General features: G+C 40.5%; 1 protein-coding gene across 4 annotated transcripts in view; it reads left to right on the top strand.

Annotated features, from left to right (window-relative positions):
* Positions 1–23,699, top strand: part of KDM6A (lysine demethylase 6A) — a 246,088-nt gene extending 222,389 nt beyond the window's left edge. For 2 of the 4 annotated variants that reach the window (XM_059720780.1, XM_059720783.1), the window contains 7 exons: positions 1,333–1,481; positions 4,457–4,571; positions 8,853–9,040; positions 10,252–10,393; positions 17,445–17,571; positions 18,540–18,710; positions 22,827–23,699. In XM_059720780.1, coding sequence (XP_059576763.1) covers positions 1,333–1,481; positions 4,457–4,571; positions 8,853–9,040; positions 10,252–10,393; positions 17,445–17,571; positions 18,540–18,710; positions 22,827–22,856 — 922 coding nt within the window. In that variant the 3' untranslated portion in view covers positions 22,857–23,699. Of the gene's footprint in view, positions 1–1,332; positions 1,482–4,456; positions 4,572–8,852; positions 9,041–10,251; positions 10,394–17,444; positions 17,572–18,539; positions 18,711–19,601; positions 19,827–22,826 lie in introns of those variants that run through there. The other 2 variants (XM_059720781.1, XM_059720782.1) reach the window with 2 other exon arrangements.
* Positions 23,700–25,163: the final 1,464 nt, after the last annotated feature.

Below are 25,163 nucleotides of genomic sequence, written 5' to 3'. Positions count from 1 at the left end.
TTTTGTCTATATGCCATCTCCACTAACAGAGTCGAGGTTTGATGGTTTTCATCTAACTTTCACCTCTTTAGTAAATGACTGCTTGAGACGACCAGGTTCAGGAGGAGAACATGAGATGGGGATTTGCATCTGTACTTTATAATGTTGAATTCAAGAAAAGACATTTGAAATTAGGGGTTGTGTGCTGGTGCTTGCATTGAGAGATTATGGATGGGTTTGCTGAAATTTCAGTGTGTGCAGTCGTCTGTGATTGAAGGCAGTAATAATTTGCAAGATTACACAACAATGTTTTTCTTAGGGTAATTTACAGCCATGGTTCAACAGCACAATTAGTAAGTGAAACTTCAGAACAGCCCTATGAGACCGATACCTTATCAGCGTTTTAAATGTAGAGAAACTGAGGCCCTGACTGTGTTTGGTTATGAGTACCTAAGCAATTCTGTTAGAATCAGAAATAGAAATTGCATCATCTTACTTCCACTCCTGTGCTTTTGCTGTAAGATCATCTTCCCTCAATAACCTTTCTGAGCTTGGCTACATTATGTGGCTACTATTCCTGCAGCTTTCCTGGCAGAGCTCCTTACCGGAGACAAGGTTTATGGTAGCAGTGGAAATTTTTCTACTGTCTTAGATTCAGTACCTCCTCAGAAACAGAAATCCTGTTGGCAGTGCTCCATCAGTTTTATCCAGGTGTGTGGGAGGTTAGCTGGCAGAGCTATGTTACTGAAGGGGAGTGGTCTCTTTATAGCCTTATCAAACAGTAAAACTTGAACCAAGTTTTGATCATGCAATTAAACTTAAAAATAACCAAACATAAAGCATAGCATGTATATGATGATGGTTACCATGTTATGTCTCCAGATTTAAAATGGTGGGGAGCAAGAATGTAGTTAAGGATCTTCTTTTTTCTGAGACCAGTGTAAAAGGAGGCAAGACTTTTTTTCCCTGTAGTAAGTGCTCTTGTACATGGCCTTGCTCTGAAGTAGTTGTGGATATTGTGGTTGCACACACACTGTACATGCAGATGAGTTAGTTGCCACTGGCACGTGCAGTTTTCTCAAAATTTAGTCCAGAATCTTGATCTTAAAATTAAGAATCAGGTTATTGTTACTGCTTGCATTAAATTGGCAGCTGGATTCTTGTATTTCCACATTGAGGCATAACATCTTGTTTTTCAAAGTTTTCTCCAGGAAGCACTAAAACATGCAATAGAAGTTTCTGTTCTCATAACCCATATAATTAACAGTTCTAAGAAACCCACTGTTTATATTTCCCAAAATATCCCAGGAACTCTAGAGAGTCACTGTTTGTTGATTTGCTATTTTACTGCAGGTGGAAGTTACAACTCCATGAACTGACGAAACTTCCTGCTTTTGTACGTGTGGTATCAGCAGGAAATCTTTTAAGCCATGTTGGTCATACAATCCTGGGAATGAACACAGTTCAGTTATACATGAAGGTTCCAGGGAGTAGAACACCAGGTGAGTACAATTGATTTCCATGAAAAAAATAGTATTATGGTAAATACAGTGTTAATTTGGCTGTGTTGCATGTATCTTGTGTACATCCCTGTAATAAAAAATTAAAAAGTATCAGCTTAAATATAATTTTAGGTAAGCGGTATACATGACATAATAGTTGATATCTTCTACCGTAACATTGACTTCTAGAACTCTTCAGTTGTCACGGTTCGTTATATGTTTATTGCCTGCTAGCTTCATGTAATTAATTGATGGTTTCTCTAAGAAAACTAAGAAAGAGGCATAAATATGGATTCTTTGACATTCCCATATTGCAAGTTTCCATAGGTTTTTATAGCAAGCTTATAAGTTCCTGAAACACAAACGTTACAAGTAAGCTTCTATAGCTAAATGTTAATTACCTTATACTCTTTGTTATTTGAGGGTAAAATGCATCCCTTCATATTGAGAATTTAGTGGTTGGGGCACTGAGCAAGCATTTTGAGGATCTTTTTTTAAAATCCTACTCCTGCCTTAGACTTCACATTCAAATTTGGGCAGTTCCTTTCAGTGTCCATGCTTCAATTTCCCATCTGTCAATTAGGACTAGTATTTCCTTCAGCTTTTCAGTGTGGAATAAAAGGTCTTCGGGGCAGGGACTATTACTTGCTCTGTGTTAGTACAGTGCTTGAAATAGAGTCCCAGTTTTGGTTCAGGCCTTTAGTTGCTACCGGAATAAAATAACTTAATGATTACTGCTTAACTGAAGCTTGAGTCCAGCAAAGTTCTTAAGCTCTACAAGAGGGAAGCTACAAGGTGTTAGAGAAATCAAAAAGTTGAGGAATCCTGTAGCAGAACTAATACCAGTAATATGAAATTGTATTTTTAAAAATGGTAGGAATTCCATGTTCTAGGGCAGGACTGCCAGACTCACCTTGTACCCAGAGCTGGATCCAGACCACAGGGCTCCTTGCAGGCCATATCCAGTAGGCCTGTGTGAAGCAGCAAGTATTTGCTTCGGTTTCGGATTCGGCTGATTTGGAGGGACAGAGATTCAATTTGGTGATTCGAATCATTGTCCCGATTCGATTTCGCCAATTTTCGGACTTGGAGATTTGGCATCAATTCAGAGATATATAGTCATAGAGACTATACATGCAGTCCTCGACAACACTGGACACAGTTGCCTCCAGCTGGTAAGTCTGTTGTGGTGGGCAGAGGGAAGGGGAATGGGGGGGGGTGCAGATCAACACCCCCCACAGCGAGGGAGGGATTGGGGCTGGGACAGGGACAAGCTGCCTGGGTGTGGGACTCGGGGAGGGGGGGGCTCCTGCCAGTGTGCGCCACAGTGCATCACCAGTCCAGGAGCTGCTCTTTTGGTGGCTCCTCCGGCAGCTCTTGCCAACAGTCCAGAAGGGAGTGGGCGTGTGCCCCCAGATCTGTGCGGGGCAGACTGGGCCTGGCTGCACTCTAGGAGGCTAGCTGCCTGCCGCTGGGCTGTGCTCCACAGGGCAGGTGGAGCCAGGGCTGTGCTCTGGGTGGCAAGCCTCTGTTGCTGGGCTGCGCCCTGTGGGGTGGGTGGAGCCAGGCCTGTGGCTGAGGTTAGCTGGCCAGAGCGTAACCCTGGCTTTGCTCGCCCTGCGGAGTGCAGCCCAGTGATGGATGGTTGAGGCTAGCTTCCTGGAGCATGTCCAGCAGTGGGGGTTGGCTGCCCAGAGCACAGTCCTGGCTCTGCCTGCCCTGCAGTGTGCAGCCCAGCATCAGGGGCTTGCCACCTGGAACGCAGCCCTGGCTCCACCTGCCCCATGGAGCGCAGCCTGGTGGTGGGTGACTGGAGCTAGCCTCCCAGAGCACAGCCAGGCCCAGCCCACCACGCGCAGATTCCCACTCCCACAATAGCTGCTGGAGGAGCCACCAGAAGAGCAGCACCCGGACCAGCAGCATGCAGTGACAGGAGTCCGCCTCCCCGAGTCCCGCACCTCCTTGCCTCGGCTGGGCAGCTTGTCCCAGCCCCAATCCCTCCTTCGCTGTGGGGGCGTTGATTTCCACCACCACCCTCCTCCCCCCCCTCCCCCCCCCCGCCCCTTCCCTCTCCTGCCCACCACAACAGACTTACCAGGTGGAGGCAGCTGTCTCCAGCATCGTAAAGTCAAAACCCCCATCAGAGCCTGGAAGCAGGGTTGCAATTTACAAAGGTTGTAAGTACTGTTTGTTGCAACTCAAACTGTCATAAGTCGAGGACTGCATGTATGGAAGATAACCCCCATTCCCCTCCTTTTCAGCTTCTGTTTGCTGCAAACCTTGCAAATCCGAATTGATTTGGAGGTTTCCGATTCAATTTGGATCTTTTAATGGGTCTCCTGATTCAGTTCAGGTTCAGAGAGTCGGCTGCCAAATTGGGCTGAATCGCGTTTGAATCGAATCGACTACTGAAGCTTTGCACAGCCCTAATATCCAGCCCAAGTCAGAAAAAAGTGGCAGGTCTGGCTCCACCCTGGACCACGCAGCAGCGACAGTGGTGGCTCCAGCACCCACTGCATGCTTTGTTAGAGTTGGAGCTTTTGCCTCAGCAGCAGCCCCAGTTTAAGCTCCAGCTTGGGATGGAAGCAGGAAGGTAGGGCTACAGCAATGGAAACATTGCAAAGCAGCCAGAAGGCAACTGGGGCTTTATCAGCCCTTGCTCACCCTCCTGCCATTGGTCACCATTTCCACCACATCCAAGGGCCCCATATTCTGAAACAGGCTACTTCCCTGGCCATGCCCCATAACTTCAAGTAGCCAGCCTCCAGTCTAGCTGGCTAGATCCATTCCATGGGCCTTACATTTGACACCTCTGTGCTAGACTAAGATAGTATAGTAGGTATGTATACATATATAAGGTATGATATCATTTGCCTCTTAACAGTTATTGCTTACCTCCTACTTCTCATTTTCATGGTGTTGTTCAAGCACAATTACCTGAGCTGAAAATAAGTTTATTTTATTGTACATTCCAGGACATCAAGAAAATAACAACTTTTGTTCAGTTAATATTAACATTGGCCCAGGTGATTGTGAATGGTTTGTTGTTCCTGAAAGCTATTGGGGTGTCATGAATGACTTCTGTGAAAAGTAAGTTTCATAAGCTGTCCTTGCATTCTCTGGGTATGTATGGGGGAAAGCCCTACCACTTCTAATTTTACCACTTTTACCACTTCTAATTTAATCAGAAAGGTCTTTAAAGTGTGACAGCAAATTCTAGAGCTTTCATGGCTTTCTAACCAAAACAGCCAGCTTTGATTACCTCAGTTGCCCATGACAATTTCATTCCCAACAATTAGCAATTGTTAAGTCTTGATATAAATCTGTTTTTAAAACAAAAATAAAGGAGGGGCTTGTAGATGACTCTGGATTGGTAGTAGATATGGAAGTGTACACATCTAGGTCCAAAATTTGAATTCAGAGCACATCAGGAGGAATCCATAGCTATTGGTGATAGTTACTACTTCTGAGGCTGTTTAATGCCCAACATGTGTCTTATGACCTCACTCCCATTCAGGATATTTCCGCACTGCAAAAACCATCACAGTCATTGTAGGTCTTTTTAGTGCAGACCAACTTTCGCTCTTAAATGGTGGTCCTTCTGTGTTACTTTAGAGAGCCATTAGTAGAGCATTGAATTTGCACTGCCGTTTTTCATGATTAGTCTACTTGATAACTTGGATTTATTTTAAATGTTCACAAATGTTTGTGCAGTTTTAAATATCTGAAGATTGCAAGACACTGTGGTCAGATGACTCTATCTGTATTGGGTTAATTTAGTGTACTACAAGTGAATTCAGGGGTGTCTTTTCTTAGGTATTTGTTATTTGAATATACGATAGAAGTACATTCATTTAGAAGGCTGCGCAAAATGAATCTTCAAAGTAACAGAACAATGCTTTAAATAAAAAATGTCATCAGCATAGCAAACAAACATTTCATAAGTAGATTGACCAGGGCCTATCACAGGGGGGGCCAGGAGGGCCATTTGGCCTGGGCCTCTCAATCACAGAGGGCCGCAAATTTAGACTTTTGACATTATCTCCAAATAAGGTTATACATACAGACACAGAGATACACTGACAGGATTGAAAGAAGAAGAAAAAAGCTAGAAAAGCACTTGTTAAATAAAAAAAGGAACATTTATTACAAATTATTGCATTGTATTTTGAGCCTCAAAAAATGAAAGTGGCCCGGGCCTCTCTTGACCTCTGAGAGGGCCTGAGGTTGACCATGCCAGTGCTGCTAAGAAGCAGCACTGAAATAAAAAAATGGGAGGCTAAAAGCCAAAACAGTTTAAAGAATTTGAGAGCCAGGCTCCTCTCTTTTCCGAAAAAGTAATACAGAAACATTTGAAGGGAACAGCTGTGATAAATAATGTGGTCAGGTTTAAGAATAGTCTGACAAGTCCATAAGATCACAGAGGACAGATGAAAAGGATTTCCAGCTCAAATGAGCCTTTATATTTAAACAATGAAAAAATGGTATTTTATGACACCCTTCAGAAGCATTTTTGAGCATGAAATGGAACAAAATAGATAGCGATCAAATTATTGGTAAAAAATGATTTGATAGTTCCTATTTTGAATTTGTTAGAAGAGAATTGTGTGGTCTTGGAACTCTTCAGCTGACCTGACTGCAATTTATAATATACAATATCAGGTATATAGCAGTTTATACATTGCTTATCTCAGCTGTGTATTGTGCAGAGGTAAGGCAGCAGCAAGTTACATCAGGGGACAAAAGCTTATCATTCAGAAAATAGATGTGTGGGCATCTGTAAAATAATAATGTGGTCATGTACATTTTAATCAATGATGTACTTTAATCTTTTAAAGGCTTAATATATTTTCTATCTGGTTCAACTAAAAGAAATCTTCATGACTTATTAAGTTAAGATAGTTTGAATGTGTAATGAAATTACCATATTTAGCCAAGTCCAAAACAACTTCAAATTTAAGATGTGAAACCAACCCCCCCCCCCCCCCCATTAGGTTATATATATATAGAAAATGTATACATTTGTTATAATTTTCCAGGTATAGAATCTGGTGGGTAAAGAGCGTGGAGCAGGGGTGGGCAAAATGTGGGCCGGATGCAGCCCACCAAGCCACTCTATCCGGCCTGTGGGGCCCCTAAAACATTTAAGATTAATCTGCCCTGGGCTGCCTGTCATGTGGCCCTCGATGGCTTGCCAAAACTCAGTAAGCGGCCCTCCGCCCAAAATACTTGCCTGCCCCTGGGGTGGAAGAACAGGCAGCTGCTGTGGCTCTTATTCTGGCCCTGCTTGCCCTTCTCTTCCCCCCCTATACTTAAATCCAAAACAAAGAGCTTTTTCCTCCCCATGCTGAATGGGGGAGGATTCATCATGGACTCAAGTAAATATGGTAAATGAGATGTCATGGCTTTGTTTTTACAATAGACTTTTATTTTCATATCTTTAATTTTAATAAAGTAATTTTTGGCATGCGAACAATAACTTTAATACCCAAATCAGTTGTTCCTACATAGCGGCCAGCTATAGTCAGTTTCAGTATAATGGTAACAGTTGAAATACTTAGTTCTTCTACAGAGCTGATTACTCAAGCCTCTCTAACAGGTGTTTTCATTAAGTTAATCCTCTTGTTTGTACATATTTATAAGGTTCATACCATCTAGTTATGATGTAATGGTTCCCAAAGTAACAGATTGTACCTCAGTAACAACTATAGCCCTTTGTATGAGAGTGAAAGAAAGACTTTAATTTGGAAGAGTATTACTACTTTAAAGGATAAAATCCGCGATTTTTTCCTTCTGAGAAATCTTACAGAACCAATGAAATTGTAACTTGTATGCAGTCTAATGGTATTGTAAGATTGAGTTGATGTGTTCAGAGAGTTGCCTGTAGTCACCATAACAGCTACTAGCTAGGCCTCACTGCTCAGATTGCTAAGAAGTGCTAGTTGTGGTAGTACCATATTTCTCAAATCCAAGATGAGACTTTTTTCCCCTCCCAATGAGCTTTGATAGCTGGGAGAGCCTCACCTTGGTTTCAAGTACCAGCCTGGGCCAAGCAGCAGCTTAGCTCCAGCTTTGGACCCAAGCTGAAGCCAGAGCTGAACCGTCACCTTCCCTGGACTGAAATAGCTTTTGTTGGGGGAGGGAGCATATGGCTGGGGGAGTGGAGGGAGACTCGGGAGAGGGGGAAGAGGAAACCTGCAGCCTACCCCACCAGCCCCTGCTGGCCTGCCCCCTTCAGCCTGGACCCTGCTCAGCTAGGAGCCACTGCCTCTTCTTCCCAGCTGAGCTGTGTTGGGTCTGTGTTGCTGTTGAGTTGCCCAGGGCAGAGATGCAGCAGATGATAAAAGGGGTGCGGGGGTGGTGTCGGGGGAGCAGAGAGAGTAGGGAAGCAAGCACAAATGCAAGGGGGTAGGGGGTTAGTGTGTAGGAGAGAATAGGAGGTGGAGGAGGCAGGAGCTGGGCTCTGGCTGTGCTACTGGTAACTGCTCTGGAGGAGCAAACTGCAGCAGAAGGTTGAGCCAGGAGAGCAGAGGTGGGGGAGGCAGGGAGTGGGGGGACAGGCATGGGGGGATCAAGGGAAAGAGGTATGACCCCTTGTCCACCCCCCCCTCCCCCCCGGCTACTTTCTCCATTACAGCAGTTTGTGGGGGAAAGGGGGCTGAATTTAAGATGACCACCTTCCACTAGTTAGATTTTGTATATGAAAAATTATAACACATTTATACTTTTCCATGTGTAGAATCTAATTATGGAGTGTTGTCTTAAATTCAAAATAATTTTGGATATGGGTAAATGTGGTAATAAGTAAGTATTCAGCAATCCACTGCGTCTTGTCTACACTATACTTTTTTTCTTCTTAATTTCCCCACCATTGCTGCAATCTAGCTATGATAGCAGTGTAGTGGAAACATGGCAGCAGCAACTATTAATATTTTGAACACCATGTTATTTAGTCTTGCCTTAAGCAGATTTAGATGCCATCATGGTTAAAATAACAGTACACTGTCAGTCAGCACTGAAGCTATGCTAGGTGTAACCACTAATGGAACTATCTCAGTAGTAACAATATTGAGATTTCAGGAAAAAAATATTGTAGTGTGTAGAAAATTAATGAAGGACACCTATATATTTCTAAAAACCAGATAGATTGTGGGACAATAGCAGGGTTTAATGGTTTGTCTGGATTATAATCACTCACTTTAAAATTGAAACCCTTTTATTTTCCTTGTCTCCTGAGTTGTTATTTAGACACTGGAAAGATTTTTTGTGGTAAATAATCTTGATTTACTTAATTTTATCTTAACTGGCAAAGTTTGACCAATAATAATCTCTCAATAAATGTTACACATTCTATTTTTTCTTTTGTTTCAGAAATAATATGAATTTCCTAATGGGCTCTTGGTGGCCTAATCTGGAAGACTTATATGAAGCCAATGTCCCTGTTTATAGGTTTATACAAAGACCTGGGGATTTGGTATGGATAAATGCTGGCACTGTTCATTGGGTTCAGGCTATTGGCTGGTGCAACAATATTGCTTGGAATGTTGGCCCGCTTACAGGTATAGTAAAGTAATGTGTATGTTGACATGGATAATTTGTAAATATTCCCCAATTGTTTTGGACTTCTTGCATTCACTATATTTTACAAGATCAAAAATTTTATAAGCTCTTAAAACCACTTTTTATAGCTTAGATGTTTTCCTGTCAAAGGCAAGTTGGAAACATAAGCTTACAATTCTTTCACAATTCCTTCAAATGGTTTTTTTTATAGCCATTAGTTTGTCTCCAAAGACGAAGAAAGTAAAGAAAAAAGGAAATTATTTAGAAACTCTAACTTGTAGACTGGCTTCTTCATTATACTTTCCTAACAACCTCATTTTCTCCTTGCACAGATGTTGCAGGCTTGACCCGTTTTTTCTTGACTACTAATACCACCTATCCTTTCTTTAGTGACATCAGGCTGTTACAAATCGCTGTAAAATTATTGTGTTCATAAAGGAATATCAGTGTATGAATTCAGGTTAAACCCAATAATTTCCTCTGGCTAATTGTTTCAGAAATGCTGCTATAATAGTCATTAGGATGCAGACCAAGTTTGGCGTGGGGGAGGAGTGTTGGTGGGAATAGTGATGTGAGAATGAAAAAAAAAAATTATCAGATGTCTAACTGAAATAATATATACTCCAGAAAGATGCTTAGAAGTCCATTATAAACTTTGTTTAGATACAGTAAACTAGCAAGATCATTCCAGGAGCATACAAATTGACTTAAATTATGTCTGAATATCAACATGTAAACTGTATAAAATTAACACAGTATTTTCGCCATAGTCTCTCCCGTTTATAATTAACGTAGCTTTAATTTGCTTGACACATCGCAGGAAATCTCTGAATAGTGTAATCTGCCTTTTCAAGATAATTACATACTGTACCAATACTACTGGATTATATATATATAGAGAGAGAGAGAGAGAGAGAATAAAGGCAACTAGATCTAGCAAGCTAGATTTTTGATGTTTAACATATTTGAAAGTTGAAATACATCTTAAAAAGGAATATTCAAATTTAAAGCTGTAATTATCCTAAGTGTAGTAGACTGACAATTTATTAAAAAACACTGTAAAAACTGTAAACACAACCACTGCATCATACAATACAGTTTCTCTAATCTTAACAAAACCTGAATTTTGGGTGTGACCAAGAGATCTTGGATATCTTTTCTACTTGTTTGCCAGCTTGCCTTAATATTCCTATAACTTGTTTATTTCTAGCCTGTCAATATAAATTGGCAGTGGAACGGTACGAGTGGAATAAACTGCAGAGTGTAAAGTCAATAGTACCCATGGTTCATCTTTCATGGAACATGGCACGAAATATCAAGGTCTCAGATCCAAAGCTTTTTGAAATGATCAAGTAAGTGGTTTTTTGAACGTTGTATCCATTGTCTCTGACTGTTCGCTGTTCTTATTTTGACTACCAGTAAATCAGATTGAAGGATTTACTCAAATAACACTTAATTTGAAAAGACTGAAGTAGGACTCCACTTCTAGAAAAAACAAGGTGATCTTTTTAAACCAAAGTATTCAAAATAAATACACACTTTCTAGTGATGCCCATTTTATTGCATTGTATTTGACACTATATGAAATGAATATTGTTGTAACAAGGTGAATTAGGTATACAGTGTCATCTTTCAGGCATTTTTTTTTTTTTTAGATTTCTGGAGACATTTTCATCTTAAGTTAACCTTTGCAGTTCACGTTTTCCAAAATCTTATTCCTGAAACTTAGTGCATGCAGACAGGCTACCATTGACTCAGATGGCTCCTTCTACAGCTATTGGCATCTGCCTACATATGTATCAAGCTGCAAAATCAGGCCTTCAGTGAGCTGTGGGAAAGAATGTTTCGTTATTCTTAAACTTAAATGTAATTGTTCTTATAAGTCATATATAATGAAAACTTAGATCCTCCTATCATCAAAAGAAACAACTTAAAACATCTTTTACAGGGAAGAATAATGGGTTTGGTAAGCCTTCTTTCCGTGTTTTGCTTTGAACACACCAGCAATGAATTCACTTATTAATGAGGTGATAATATTTTAAATTTTTTAAGTAGTAGGCCTTGGTTGCTTTGTTTTTGCTTAATTCTTTATTTTTAAAAGTGGTTATTTTAGGTTCAGACTAGCTTTATCATACCTTTCAAGCTGTACAGGTCCCTACAAAAGTACTTCTAGCAGTACGGTCAGTCTCTGAACTTATGAAAAGATAGATGCATCTATCTACAGCATATTCTACTGACCAGTATATTTGTGTTCTAGGCCAGAGTTTGGGGAAGGGAAATGAATTTCAGAGTAAGTGACTAATCAGAGAGCAAGTCTTTCAAACCAAGGAAACTTCAAGCTTGAGCAGTTATGCCAATTCTAACTCCAGCAGTTGTTCCTGGAAAGAGAAACAAACTATGACCAAAACTTTGAAAAATTTTCACTTTAAGTCACCTATTTATAAAGTTAGCTTTTAACTTGCAAGAAAAACTGAAAAATGGCTCACTTTTTTGAAAAGGGTCTATAAAGAAGTTTGAGGTGATTTCCTCTTGTTTTACTGTAAAAATTTGAGTGATGTTTAGACTGAAGCACACTTCGTGGTTCGGAAACTTGTGAAATGGTAACATTGTAAGAACCATGAGAGTGCAAACAGAAGGAAAAGATTGGAGTGGTGACTGTTAAACTATATATTTTGGAGATTTTGCGTGTGTAGCTTGTGCATGCCTATTTAATTACAGGAAATAACACTACATAAAGAAAGCATGTTAAAGATTCAACATTTATACCCTTTAAATTAAGTCATTGGTGCTTACTCTCATAATTGCTGGCATGTCTCACTAAAGCTAGGTACAGACATTTAAAAAGCCTGAGGAAGAATCGATCTAAGTTGCATGATTTTCTGTTAGTGGTGTAGTCTAGATCAGTAGCGAACAGAACACACGTTCACCGTTCACTGTGGGGTAATCCTAAACCAGGTTCTGCCATTTTTAAACCAGTCTATGTATGTGGAACTTCTGTTTGGTATACAGTATAGATCGGTTTTGTGTGCCGAGCATGCGTTCTATTATGAGTATAGACTAGTTTCCAATCATTTATACTGGTAAAGGTATAATGTCTGTACCTGGCCTGAGATTCACATTGCTAACTAAAAAATAAACAGGAAAAGAATGAGCAGTCTCCATTTGCTGTAGGGAGGCAGAAAAGCTTACTTTTAAAAAAAATATCTTTTGCAGGTTTCTTTGAACAGCCCTTTCCAAAGCCAGCAGACATCCAACATAGATCATTATATCAGTATATAAAGACCTATTGGCAAGACATAGTTGTAAGAGTTGGGCAGTCACATTTTGCACAAGTTTTAGATTTTTGGAATTGCATCAAAGTAGTTCAGAGCCTGAAGTGACAAACGTGGATAAGGTTACCAACTTCTCCCTCCAGAAAATAGGTTGAAATATCCCAACCTGACATGGATATAGAAAACAGTCATTGTGTCTGGTCTTTGCTCTCTGCATGACAGCAGCTTGGAACCTAATTAGATGTCTTCAGTTATGAACAGATGTAAAAATCTGTTACATTTGCCTGATTCTGTAGGTAGGCAAGTGTGCAACTGTAACAGTCTTTCACTCAGTGTCAAAGTTAGGCTAGGTTAACTAATTTGTACCATGATCATACCAAATTAACAAACCATGTAGATGATGCATGCTATCTTCCCCTTTTAAATCAGCTGAAAAGATGATTTGTCCATACCTAAGTTTCCAACATGCACCACAGAAGGACATAATAACGCAATTTCCCCCCTGCTTTGCATTTGTTTTTTCCGGTCTACCAAGATCTCTCATTTTATCTGGATTAAGTCTCACTAAGTAAACAAATCATCCAGATTTTGATTTCTGGTGCACCCTTGAGAAAAAACACTTCACTAATTTATTCAAGAAACAGAGTAAATTATTAGCCTATACTTGCTTCCAGGCTGCCACAACTAGATTGCTCTTGGTATCAGAACTAACCAGTTTAAAAGTAGTTTGAGCACACTACACTGCAATCAGTATGTGGCCAGCATAGACGAGGGAGGCCAGCCTGTGGCACCATGCTGTAAGTGGCACAGGCAACCTCTGGGTGTGGCTTACAGCAAATCAGGGAGGGAGAAAGGCGGTGCAACAGCAGATAGGATAAGGAACAAAAAGCAGAGCAGCGGATTGGGCAAGGGGCAGAAAGCAGAGCAAGAAGGGAAGAGAATTGGAGTGGCACTTGAGATGGGCATAGGCCTTAATTTATGGCACACCTGCCAAAAAATTTACCCCCTGCTGATACAGGCATACCCAAAGATTGGTGTCAGAAGCATAAAGAAATTACTGTCTGTTTTTGAACCCTCCTAAGAGTTTTCCTCAGTAAGAAAGGCAGTTATCCAAGCCTGTCATCTGGTGCTGCTTCATTGGGAAGATATGGAGCCAACTGGAAATTCTGTGTCCATTCCTTCTACATTCTGTGTATGTCAGCACTTGAGAGCCATCCATTTTAAACTTCAGTTGATAGACTGTCAGTATACACGCATGAACTTCATCATCAGAAAGGAATTAGTTATCAGCTCAGATTTTGGCCATGTACAGACATTCAGTTTCTCCTAGGAGAGTCACTCTTCTCCCAGTAGAAACCACAAGTGTACAGATGTTCAGGATTTTTCTCCAAGAGCAAAAATGGCTGCTCTGAAAGAAAAATAGCCCAGGAACAACTAGGGTTAAATTGCTTCTGGGAAAGTGAATGTGTGTACACATTTCCTTCTGAGAGAAGCTATAGTGCAGCCCTCTAGCATCCCAGGGTGCTTTGTTCCTCCATCCTTTACATACCTCTTTCCACTCCCCCCAGGAAAACTGTGTGTCATTTGGGCTGGACTCTGCTGCTCCAGCTGAGCAGGGAACAGGATGCACCCCCTTCACAATCCCCACATTGTGTGGCAGGAAGACGCAGGCTGACCCTGAGCAGTCCAGATCAGCCAGTCAGGGCTGCCCTGTGCTCTGCTTCCATCTGTTCCCAGGCAGACTGAAGTAGCCTGCAGAGCATGCTGAGATGCATGCAGAGGGGACCCCTGGCTGTGCAGTGTCAACACTGCAAGCTCTCTGCTCTTTAGGGGCTCAGCATATGAGTGTGTGTCTATTCAGGTGAAAACATAGATGTCTTCCACCTGCATACATGGTGATGATGAGAACTCTTCAAAAACTGTATAAACTAAATGTGAATAATGAGAATACATGTACATTTGGTGGGGGGAAGCTTAATGATGCTTATGCAAGTGAAAAGTGGTCAAATTAATTTAAAAGAAGGCTTACACATTTTAATTAATGTGCAACCCAGGACTGTTCTGAATAACACAAAAAAACAGAAGCTTTTCATGAAGCAGTGTTCAAAGATATTGTTGTACTGAAATTATGGAGAGGGACCAAATAGAAATACCCAAAATTAGTTAAAACTTGATGAGAGAAGACAACCTCTAATATTCACTAAATAACAGCAAAAATGTCATAAAGGAAAGAAAAAATTCTTTAGGTGCAGGGGGAATAAATGGGGGCATAATATTAAAGAAGTTGGAAGATGTTCATTTAATTCTAAAATTTAAATATCATTTTAGATAAATAATAGCCTTATAAAATAGACTTAAAATGTAATAAAGGAAATGTGATATAAGTGAAAGGTACAACAGAGATTTTGATTAAAAGCCACAAGTAAAAGAGTAAACATTGGAGTGTGAAAATATGCAGCCAGCCATCTTTAAATTACAGTAGCATAAATATATTCTTTACTAATTTGTAAAGACCAGTACTGTATTGTCAAGATGATGGGACAAAATACTTTCCAGGCTTTGAAAACTTTGTCAAATACCAAAAAGAAGTGTAAGAAGTAATAGTAAATTATGCAGAGCAGTATTTCACAATTTTTTTAAAGGTGATCCCTTCCATTTTCTTCCTCTTTCTTTCAGGGAAGTAAATCAGTCATACCTCTCTTCAGTCCCATTTGATGTTAAGTAGTTGTCTACAAACATAGGTGGCAGCCCCAAGAGGCGCATTCCAATCCTGTGTTTCACCATGTTGAGATTTTGCAACTCTAAATTTATACAGCTTCATCTGCCCCCAACTCCCTCATCAGTTCTTTCAGATACCCCATACTTTTGGAAATACTACTGAATTACTTAAGTGATACTTGCTTTTTTACATGTTATGAATGGAAATTATATAGTTAACAATGTTGACATTTTAGAATTGTGTTATCATTTGGAGTAGTTTTGTTTCAAGCTTTCTGCAAGCTCAGGCAGACCTAGCTTAGTCTTTACTCATGGTTACACATTCAACAATTTGGACTTAATGACTGTAACAGAAAACTTCTGGATGTAAAGGCTGAGATTCTGGAGAACATTTATGGGAAGGACACTATCATGCTTCATGTTAAATATAGCCTGCCCAGAGAGCCTTCTAAACATCAGTACAATAACACAAAAAACTGACAGCTTAAAAGTTTATTTAATTTTAGAGCCTACTGCTTTAAGAGGGTACCATATCAGAGCACTTGATGAACTTGCATGCACACACAGACCAAAATAAATTTTAAAATAGTAAACTTTAGCATAGTCAAGAGTAAGCTTTAGACCATTCTACCCATGACAATATAAGCTTAGGAGCTTAACTTTAAAGCCCTAAGGGACAGCTCCAAATTATTCAGCACCTAAACAGAATTTGAGTAGAATTTAGGAATGTCAATCATGAAGAGCAATCCAGATTGATCTTCCTTCTGCCTCTGCTAAATAGTTTAGTCATATAGAATCATTAGGTGACTCCATGTTAGACTGAGAAAATCCATAGGCATTTCATTTTAGGCTTAGAATCAAGTATAAGCTACTCTGTCTTCCTGCTGTATTAAGTGGGGCTGTTGACCAGCCTTGAGGATAACAAACTTGGGATCTGGTCTATGCTTCCAGGACCCATGTATTCAATTTATCTTTTAGTATTTGATTTAAAAAACAGAAAATCCTAGGAGCAAGGACTGGATCCCCTGGGGAATGCCTTCGTCACAGAGATTACAGATTCATACTCCCTCTTGCCGCTGCTGCTTCTGATCTCATTGTATTGTTTGCAAAAGAGTGCTTAGCATTTAACCCTGTTGATTTGGGTCACTTTTAAGCAATATGCCCACTTGTTAGCACTTACAGAAAAGATTGGGATCATCCCCAAGTGCCTTAGGAGCTTGAGTCCCATTGACTTCAAAATGTAAAATTGAATAGAGAAGAATTACCTAGAAGAGCATTTCAACTTTTTTCTGGAAGCTCAATGCAACTGAGTAGTGTTGATAGTTTATAAAATTTGTACAGTAAAGATTCCAATAAGACCTTAGACAATTTTAAGTATGAAATATCTTTCCAGAATAATCTTTGTGTAAAATCGAAAATTGTTTTAACCATTTGGAATACACAGAAGAAACAAGTACCTAAAACATGTACACTAGCAATTTAAGACTAAATTGGGAAGAAAAAAAAAGAACTAGAGAAGTCTAAAAGAAATTGTAGGCAAAACTTATATTCACTGTGTTTTCTATCCAGCATTTTTGCTTCTTACATTTTCCAGTCTTTCTTCAATGGCTAATGTGTCTGTAATGTAGCCACCCTTTAGAGGAGAAAATTAAAGGCTACAATTCTACTGCAAGCTGTAGTTGAGAGCTAAAAATTATTGTAAATTACATGTTACAGTTTTGAAATATAGGACTGATTTTGCCCATTTTCATCGTTTTTGAGAACCTTTGTAGCTCATGCAGCATTGGAAAGCAAAATAATTAACTGCTTTACAAATGAGGGGGGAGGAGGTTGGTCATTTATGTAAGTATTGCAAACAATTGTAAATCATTTGGGAGCGCTTAAACTTTCTTTTGTTCATTGGTGCAGTAAGTGTAGTAAAGGTAAAATGTGCTTGTATTTTAGACACTTTTTCTGCAGATTTCTGAGAGTTGTGTTTTTGGTTTCTCTGCTAGTTGGAACAGTTCAATAGTATACATTTCTGATAGCTAGCTGAGGATCAGTTTCATTTCCAGGCTGTGCAGCATAATTTTTACCAGAACTTAAATTTACCAACTTTGGCTAACTAGAAGCTGGTTATTTTAGGAAGGTTTATTTCAGTGTTTTGGATTGGTGACATAATGCAACAGTTAATTTTAGCTTGATAAATCAGCCAGACTTTCTGGGTGATGGTTACAAACCAAGGAATTATGTAGGGACAAGCTACAATAGAAAACAGTGTTATTGTATTGTGTTTAAAAAATGCAAGCGTTCCATTTAAAATGTACCAACTATTATGGGGCATTAGGGTTGAATAAATCTACACAAAGTTCAGCTTTTAGCTAAACACAGTGGAAATGTTTGTACATTTATCTCTTTCTGATTTCTGTGATAGGTATTGCCTGTTAAGAACACTCAAGCAGTGTCAGACTTTAAGGGAAGCTCTAATTGCTGCAGGAAAAGAGATTGTCTGGCATGGGCGAGCAAAGGATGAGCCAGCTCATTACTGTAGCATTTGTGAGGTCAGTAGAATTAAATAAAAAGCCTTACCATTTCAAATTGTTTTTTATTTCTATTGTTAGCTGTCTTCCATTATTGCTACTGTTCTTGTTGTTAATTATCTATATCTTATTTGAGTTGCAATATACCCCACAGTCTGCTAGGCATTCTATATGCAAGAAGGACACAGTACCATTTTCAGAAGAGCTTACAAGCAAGTCTTCTAGATATGTGTTATAGTTGTTTTTGCAGTAAGAAAGCAAGTTATTTTTCCATTAGGGTAGATTCTTAAATGAATCCATCTACACTGAATTTGATACACTGGGCTCTATTTTTAAAGTCTTTAGGCCTGTTTCTGACCACTGAAATAGACAAACAGCTGCAGTGTGGCGTCTTCACAGAACATATCATTCTTGCTTGGCAATTTGAGTCTCCCTAGTGTTCAATAATATGTTGTTTTGAAGAATTGGGTAACAACTTTGAAGATGAAATGAAAAGCAGTATTTTTAACACCTCTGAAAACCAGTCTGGCTGACAGGTTGTCTCAGGCTGAGCGCCCAAAACAGGGAACTGAAGAGCAGTAGATGGGGGAAATCTTGCCCTTAATTTTGTCTTTACCCATCTCTGCAAAACAGGTAGAATAAGGCTTTTAAATTATCTTTCTTTACAGGTGTGTAAGGATTATAGGAGTAAGTGTCAGTCAGAATGTGAAACTTGCTTAGTTAATGCTGGGGAAAGATTTGTCCCTTTCTGAGTGTCATTTAGCCAAACATCTTAAAATACTAATAGTAGCATTACCTCTTTGGATTGAATAAAAGAGTACCTTTTCCTGTGTCTGAATCCTAGAAGTTTGGATTTTCACTGGCTATCATTATTTTTCTTTTCTGCAGACCCTTAAAGTCAGGATGTAAATACCAAACCAGGCAAGCTTGATTTTTGGTAACTTTCCAAAGTGAGATCTTAACATTGCTTTCTGTTTCTGATTCAACAGGTAGAAGTCTTTGATCTGCTTTTTGTCACAAGTGAAAGCAATTCTCGGAAGACCTACATTGTACATTGCCAAGACTGTGCACGAAAGATAAGCGCAAACCTGGAAAACTTTGTGGTGCTAGAACAGTACAAAATGGAGGACTTGATGCATGTCTATGACCAATTTACATTAGTAAGTCAAATCAATAAGTGGCTGCGTAACTCTCTGATTTGTAAAGCATTTCTACTGTCTTGGTGCCCGTTGTGTTAGAGCGCCATCGACTGTCTGTTTCAAATGGAGGTATTTGATTATTTAATCTTTACAGGGAAAGAAAATTGATGGGATAGAAATCTGTGGAAAAAGTACAATAATTTACCAGAACATACCATTGAGTTTGCAGGGACTGTTGCAATTCATAAAGAAGTGGCTTTAAAAATCCATTTGAGACCATCTGAAAATCATAATGGTTAAATGGAGAGTGAGGAGGAATGAGAACAATAAAAGTTGGAGACACTAGCACCAATTTCAAGAGCAACTCTAATACATTGGTCTGGTAGGAAGTCAGTACAGCTGCAAGATGTTCTGTATACTAAAAATCTTAAATCAGCCTTGTTTTCCTACTGAGCAAGTGGATGTTCTCAAATATTTTTTTCTTTGATGTGGGGTCTCCTTGCATTTCTAATACAAAGCAAAAAAGACCAGGTCCATCATCATTTCTGTCTGCAGACTTGTGCTGTACGTAGCCTGTTAACTTGTACCGGTGCATGATTACCCATATGTTTCTCTAGGTTTTGTAGTTGCAGGCAGGTCAGGTGGCTTGGCTGAACACAGTGTGTGTGTGTGTGTGTGTGTGTGTGTGTGTGTGGTGCTAGATTTATTCATGACAAATCTTGCCTCCTTAGCAAAGTAAACAATAATTGGAGAAAGTGTTTTGAGAATTTAAAATTGTAATTGAATTTGCAACCCAGAAATTGTTACGGCTTTTGATGCCTTTCTAGGTGCAACAAAAAGTGTTTGGAGATCTGCTTTTCACTTTATTTAGACTGATTTAGCTCAAAGCTCACTGCTTACCTTATTTTTAAGGTTAAACTATCCTTGGGCTGGTGACTGTTCTCCTGTGCAATTCACCCCCTCTGTTAGTCTAACAGAAACCAACATTGTTGACCTCTACTTCATGCTTAAAAGATCAGACCCATTAATTTTTGTGAAGTCCTCTGGTACTAAAACGATGAACATCAGAAAATCCTGCAAATACCTGTTATCGCATGTTTCTGAGGGAGAGAATTGTGCAGGAAGGGTTGTGTAGAGGCAAGTTCTATTTTTAATATTATGTTCACCTAAGTAATTGCTATGTTGATTTTTAAATTATTTTATCTGGGCCTGAAGTAAAAAGATTTCAACTTTTGGACCCCATAGCTAGTATCTTCAGCCTTTGGGAGCCATTATTAGTATCATTTTAAAAGTGAACATGACCATTTAAAGAACAGATGATGTGGCTGGTGTCAAGAGTAAGTGTAGTCACAACTGAGGAGAGGAAAAAACAAGTGTCATTGTTGACAGGCCAAGTTGAGTCTGTGTGGAGGGAGCAAGCAGGGTTGACAAGTCACAGAAACAAGTTATCTCAGTACATTTAGTGGAGAAGACTGGGTGTGTTTGGGTAGACAAAGGGGGATCAGGCTGGTGCCAGGTAGTGTATCATGGCTGAGTCTGTGGTGTTATTTATTATTTGTTTTGGGGAAAATCAGCCTTTTGTAAGGAGTCCTCCAAGATCTGGCGAAGAGAAATCAATGCGGACATGTCTTAAGGGTGGTGCTGCACAACCAAAGCTTTGAATCGAATGGTTAGATGTCATCTGGACTCAAACTTCTGCCACAGATTGCTAGGAACGGGCAAGACCCAGATTCTCCTCCACAAACAGGGTGCCATTACTACCATGTTCTCATGGAGACTTCCTTGTTTTTGTCTGGGGAAGTCTGAGGCTCTCTCCATGGCCATCCGGGACTTATAAATGTATCATAAGTCACTAGGTAGTGGTGACATTTGGAGGACTTCTTACTGTCCAAGAACACATTTCTGTGACTTGTCAACACTGCCTGTGGCCAAAGATAAAAAGGGTTGAATGAAGTATAGTTGATAGCCAAGTAGCTTTGAACAAAAAATAGAGTATGTTAATTTGCATGGATCTCCGTGTTGCCCTGGCTAGACTGCTTCCAAGTTGGCTTGTTTTAAAGCTAACTTGGATATCTCTACACTACACTACATCAGCGATCCACAAGCTTTTGGCCTTGCAGGCCAGATGATTCACAGCCTGGGTGAAGCCCTGCGTGCCAAGATTTGGGCCCCTTGCTTCTCTGCCCAGCCCTGTGGAGCCTTGGTTGGCTTCTGCACACTGGGATTGGGCCCCACACTGGCACTGCACACCAGAATACAGCCCTGGGACCATGCACACCAGGATCAAACTTTAGCACCCTGTGCCACCCCACTCAGCCCTGTACACCAGGATCAAGCTCCATATGCTAAGATCTTGGGTCCTGTGTGTAGCAGTTAAGTCTTGGGCTCCGTGCTACTCCCCCCCAGCTGCACATACCAAGATCAGAGTCCTGGGCTCTCCACAAGTGCAGAAATTTGGCAGCAGGGAAGCAATGCCACTGCTTCCCTGCCATCAAATTTTAAGACAGGGGCGAGCAATTATTTTGAGCGGAGGACCGCTTACTCAATTTTAGTAGGCTATTGAGGGCCATGTGAGTAGCCCCACCCCTTGACAGGTGCCCCACCCCTTGGTTACCATCTTGGTACCAATGTCCCAATGTCTTGGGGCCAGTGTCCCAGGGCCAGCACCGGTGGGGCCCAAAGCGGGGCGCAGACTGGCAGGGGTCCATGGAGCCAGGCTGGGCTGCACCAGCAGGGAGAGGGGGGAGCTGGCCTGGTTCCATAGAGCCCCTACCAGCTGGGACCCCGCGTTCCTGCCACCCTGCTCTGGGCCCTTCCAGCACTGGCCCCGGGATACCTGTGCGAGCCCTGTGCTCCCACTGGCTCCCCCCGCTTGCACCAAGTGCCCCCCAGCCCCATGGTACAGGCTGGGGGCAGCGCACAGCCCTGACCCCCTGCTTGCCAGCAGGGAAGAAGCTGGTGCTGAGCATGGGGAAAAGTGGCCCCTCACCTGCCCCATGGCCAGTGTCCTGCATTGCAGGTGCTCACAGCCCACACAGGGCTGTCCGGAGCAGGCACAGGCAGCCCCAGGCAGGCTGTGAGTGGCTGCAGCACAGGGTACCGGCCATAGGGCAGCCGAGGGGCCACTTTTCCCTGCGCTCAGCACCAGTTTGTAACCTGCCCCACTGCCACACTGGGGGGGGAAGCAGCCCCTCCCTGCCCCATGCCCGGCGCCCCGCGCTGCACCCACTCGCAGCTTGCCTGGGTCTGCCTCTGCCTGCTGCTTGCAGCCCGTGCGGAGCTGTCCGGACCTGCAGTGTGGGGCACTGGCCATGGGCTGCGTAAGGGGCCGCTTTTCTCCACACAGGGAAGGAGTCTAGGGAAAAGCTGAGCGCGGGGGAGAAGCAGCCCCACCCTATGCCCGGTGCCCCACACTGCAGGCGCAGCCTGTGTGGGGCTGTCTGGAGCGGGCCCAGGCAGCCCCATGTGGGCTGCAAGCAGTTTCAGTGTGGGGCATTGGATGTGGGTGAGGAGGAGCCTCTCTTTCCCCCCCCCCCAGCACTCCTTCCTTGCCTGGGGTGCCCCCTCACTTACCTGAGGTTCCCGCACCAGGCCAGCCACATGCTCCCAGCCCAGAAACCACAGCTGGGGCTTCTGGCTGGGGGCTGTTGTTGGAGCCCACTGGGCTTCCCCTGTGTCCTACTGCCCTTGGTTCCTGTCATTTTTGACAGGAACCACAGGTAGAGAAATATTAATTTTCCAAATTTTTTAGGGGCCCTGCGGGCTGGATAGAATGGTCTCACAGGCCGGATCTAGCCCACAGGCCGTATTTTGCACACCCCTGTTTTAAGACCTGTGGGGAGCCCTGCAAGCTGGAGGATGCAGCACTGGGGAGGGCCGGGATCTGGTCTGTGGGCCAGGTGTTGAGCACCCCGCACTACACGATGGGCAGTATTATTGACATACTCTAAACGTAAAATACATGTTGTGCTTGTATGTGCAGAAAAAATATAAGACCATGCAAATAACCCTCAAACATAAAGCTAATTGTACTCATGTCATTTAAATTTTGTACATATTGTTTGCACACATCTTGAATGAATAATTTGAACTTTACACCACTGTAGGAAAGATAATCTAATATATTTTCTTTTTCAGGCTCCTCCATTGCCATCCTCCTCATCTTGACATTTTTCCATGGACATTAAATGAATATTTTTCTGATATTCAGGAAGTGACCCAGTTCTGCACCACTGATTTTTGTAGCTATCCCGTAAGGCTGCTGGCTGAAAGCTGTGTCTATGCAACCTTCCAAGTGCGGAGTGTCAACCAACTGGACAGGAGAGAGCACTGCCTCCTACTCCAGAACTCAAAACAAATAAAGCTCATCCAGCTGTACTTCAAAAAAAAAATAATTCCATGTTTTGTATATATCTGACAAAACTGGCAACATTATACAGACTACTGACTTGAAGACCACCTCTTTTGTATTTCTCTGTTTCTGGGCTGATGAGTTGGTTTCATCCATTTTTCCCCGTCAGAATTTCCCTTGGAATAAGTACTAGCCTAGCTGGTCATTTCTTTGTAAGGTAGTTAGAAATTTTAAGTCTTTCTTTGGGCAACATTTTTTTTTTTTAATGTGAAAAGTTAGGTGATAAATTTTTTACTGTTTTTATGTTTTTCTGTCTTGTTTTGAAACCATAACGGTTACACTTTTGGTTCCTAAATAAAATTTAAAAAAATTAACAGCCAAGTCACAAAGATAAATGGGTTGCACATAGACTAAGGAATAAACTTCAGATTTGTGATTTTTGTTTCTAATCTTGATGTAAATTTACACTATTTATAAATACATATTTATTGCTTGAAAATATTTGTGAATGGAATGCTGTTATTTTTTCCAGATTACCTGCCATTGAAATTTTAAGGAGTTCTGTAATTTCAAACACTACTCCTATTACATTTTCTATATGTAAATAAAACTGCTTAGCATTGTACAGAAACTTTTATTAAAATTGTTTAATGTTTAAAGTTTTTCTATTGTTTGAGTTTTAAAAAGATATTATGTACAGTGCCCAGTTTTTGTTCAGTTTTTGAATCTGATTATATATATTTTATATATACTCTTGTGTGTGTGTATATATATAATATATATAGAAATCTGAATATAAATATGTGTATAAAGATTTAGAGCCTAAATTTTTCTCGTTTTAAGTTTTACATCTATGGTAGATTTGAGGTGTCTACTGTAAAGTATTGCTTACAAAAGTATGATTATTTTTAAAGAAATATATGGTATGTATCCTCAAGATATAAAATGACCTTCAGACTGGTTTATTGTTATATTGCACTTTTTGCAATAACAGACCAATAAATAGTTGCTGCCAAAACATAGTAGTAGAAAATAAGTAATGGCTAAACATAAAGGTCTAAGAAAAATATTGGTTTTGACAGAAGGTTTGGCAGTAGTTTTAGAGGAGGGATGAGAAAGCTAAACATACATTTGAGTGGGGATGGTATTTAGAATTCAACCAAACTGAGATTTGTACATTTCAATACATACAGTTAACAAACTAAATATAAGAGCTAGTCATCTTGGTGTCATTGTTGACCCAAAAAGGACATTGTTTGTGGTATCTTATTGTATTTTCACATATTTTGTAATACAAATTCATTGGTAAAATTTTTGAAGCACTAGGTTTATTTAGGACAACTTTACAATATATCACTGTAACAATTTTCAGTATGAATTATTGCAGTATTTATTTTAAGTTGCTCCTATTCTTTCTCAGCAGTTCGTTGAAAACACATTAAATCTGAATTTCAAAATGTATAGTTTTCTTATCGATCAGAGTTGACTGATGCATAAAGCTCTGCATCAAATGAACAGAATTCTTATTCCTAGTGGGTTACCCTTGTTGATTGCATTGTTATATTTTCCTGTAATCAATGTGAGGTGTTACAGGCATAAAGTGTGCAGATAATATATTTTGAAAAATAATAACTAAAAACAATTGCCTCTTATGTTTGTAATTTCAAAAGGAGAAAGTCTGGTTTAATCAAGAATCAGTACAGCTTGGCTAAGTACAGTTTTGCCATAGTTATAAAAATTGATGAGAATCATTTATAGCTGTTAAACAAAAAAGGATAGCAATTAAAAAGGTGGTATGACAACTCTTATGCTCTTGCCAGCCAAATTATGAACTAGGAGTGAGGAAGCAAATATTTGAGGTTCATTTAAAATGAGAAGCATCTTTTGATAACCAATTCTACAAATTGCTTTTTTAATTACATATTTTGTACAGTCATAAATACTGTAATCCTGAGATCCTGTGCTGCAGCTGAAAAGCTACACATTTATGGTAGCTTTAAACCCAAATACAAGTAAGACAACCAACCTCAACTGCAAAAGACAACAAAAGATCTTCTTGTTTCTTAGTAATAGGGAAACTAACCAGGAAAAGGGCTAATCTGTATTAACCAAAGGTCTTTGTA

Source organism: Alligator mississippiensis, chromosome 1 (genome assembly GCF_030867095.1).
Source record: "Alligator mississippiensis isolate rAllMis1 chromosome 1, rAllMis1, whole genome shotgun sequence".
NCBI lineage: Eukaryota > Metazoa > Chordata > Crocodylia > Alligatoridae > Alligator > Alligator mississippiensis.
This window is presented reverse-complemented; position numbering and strand designations above follow the sequence as displayed.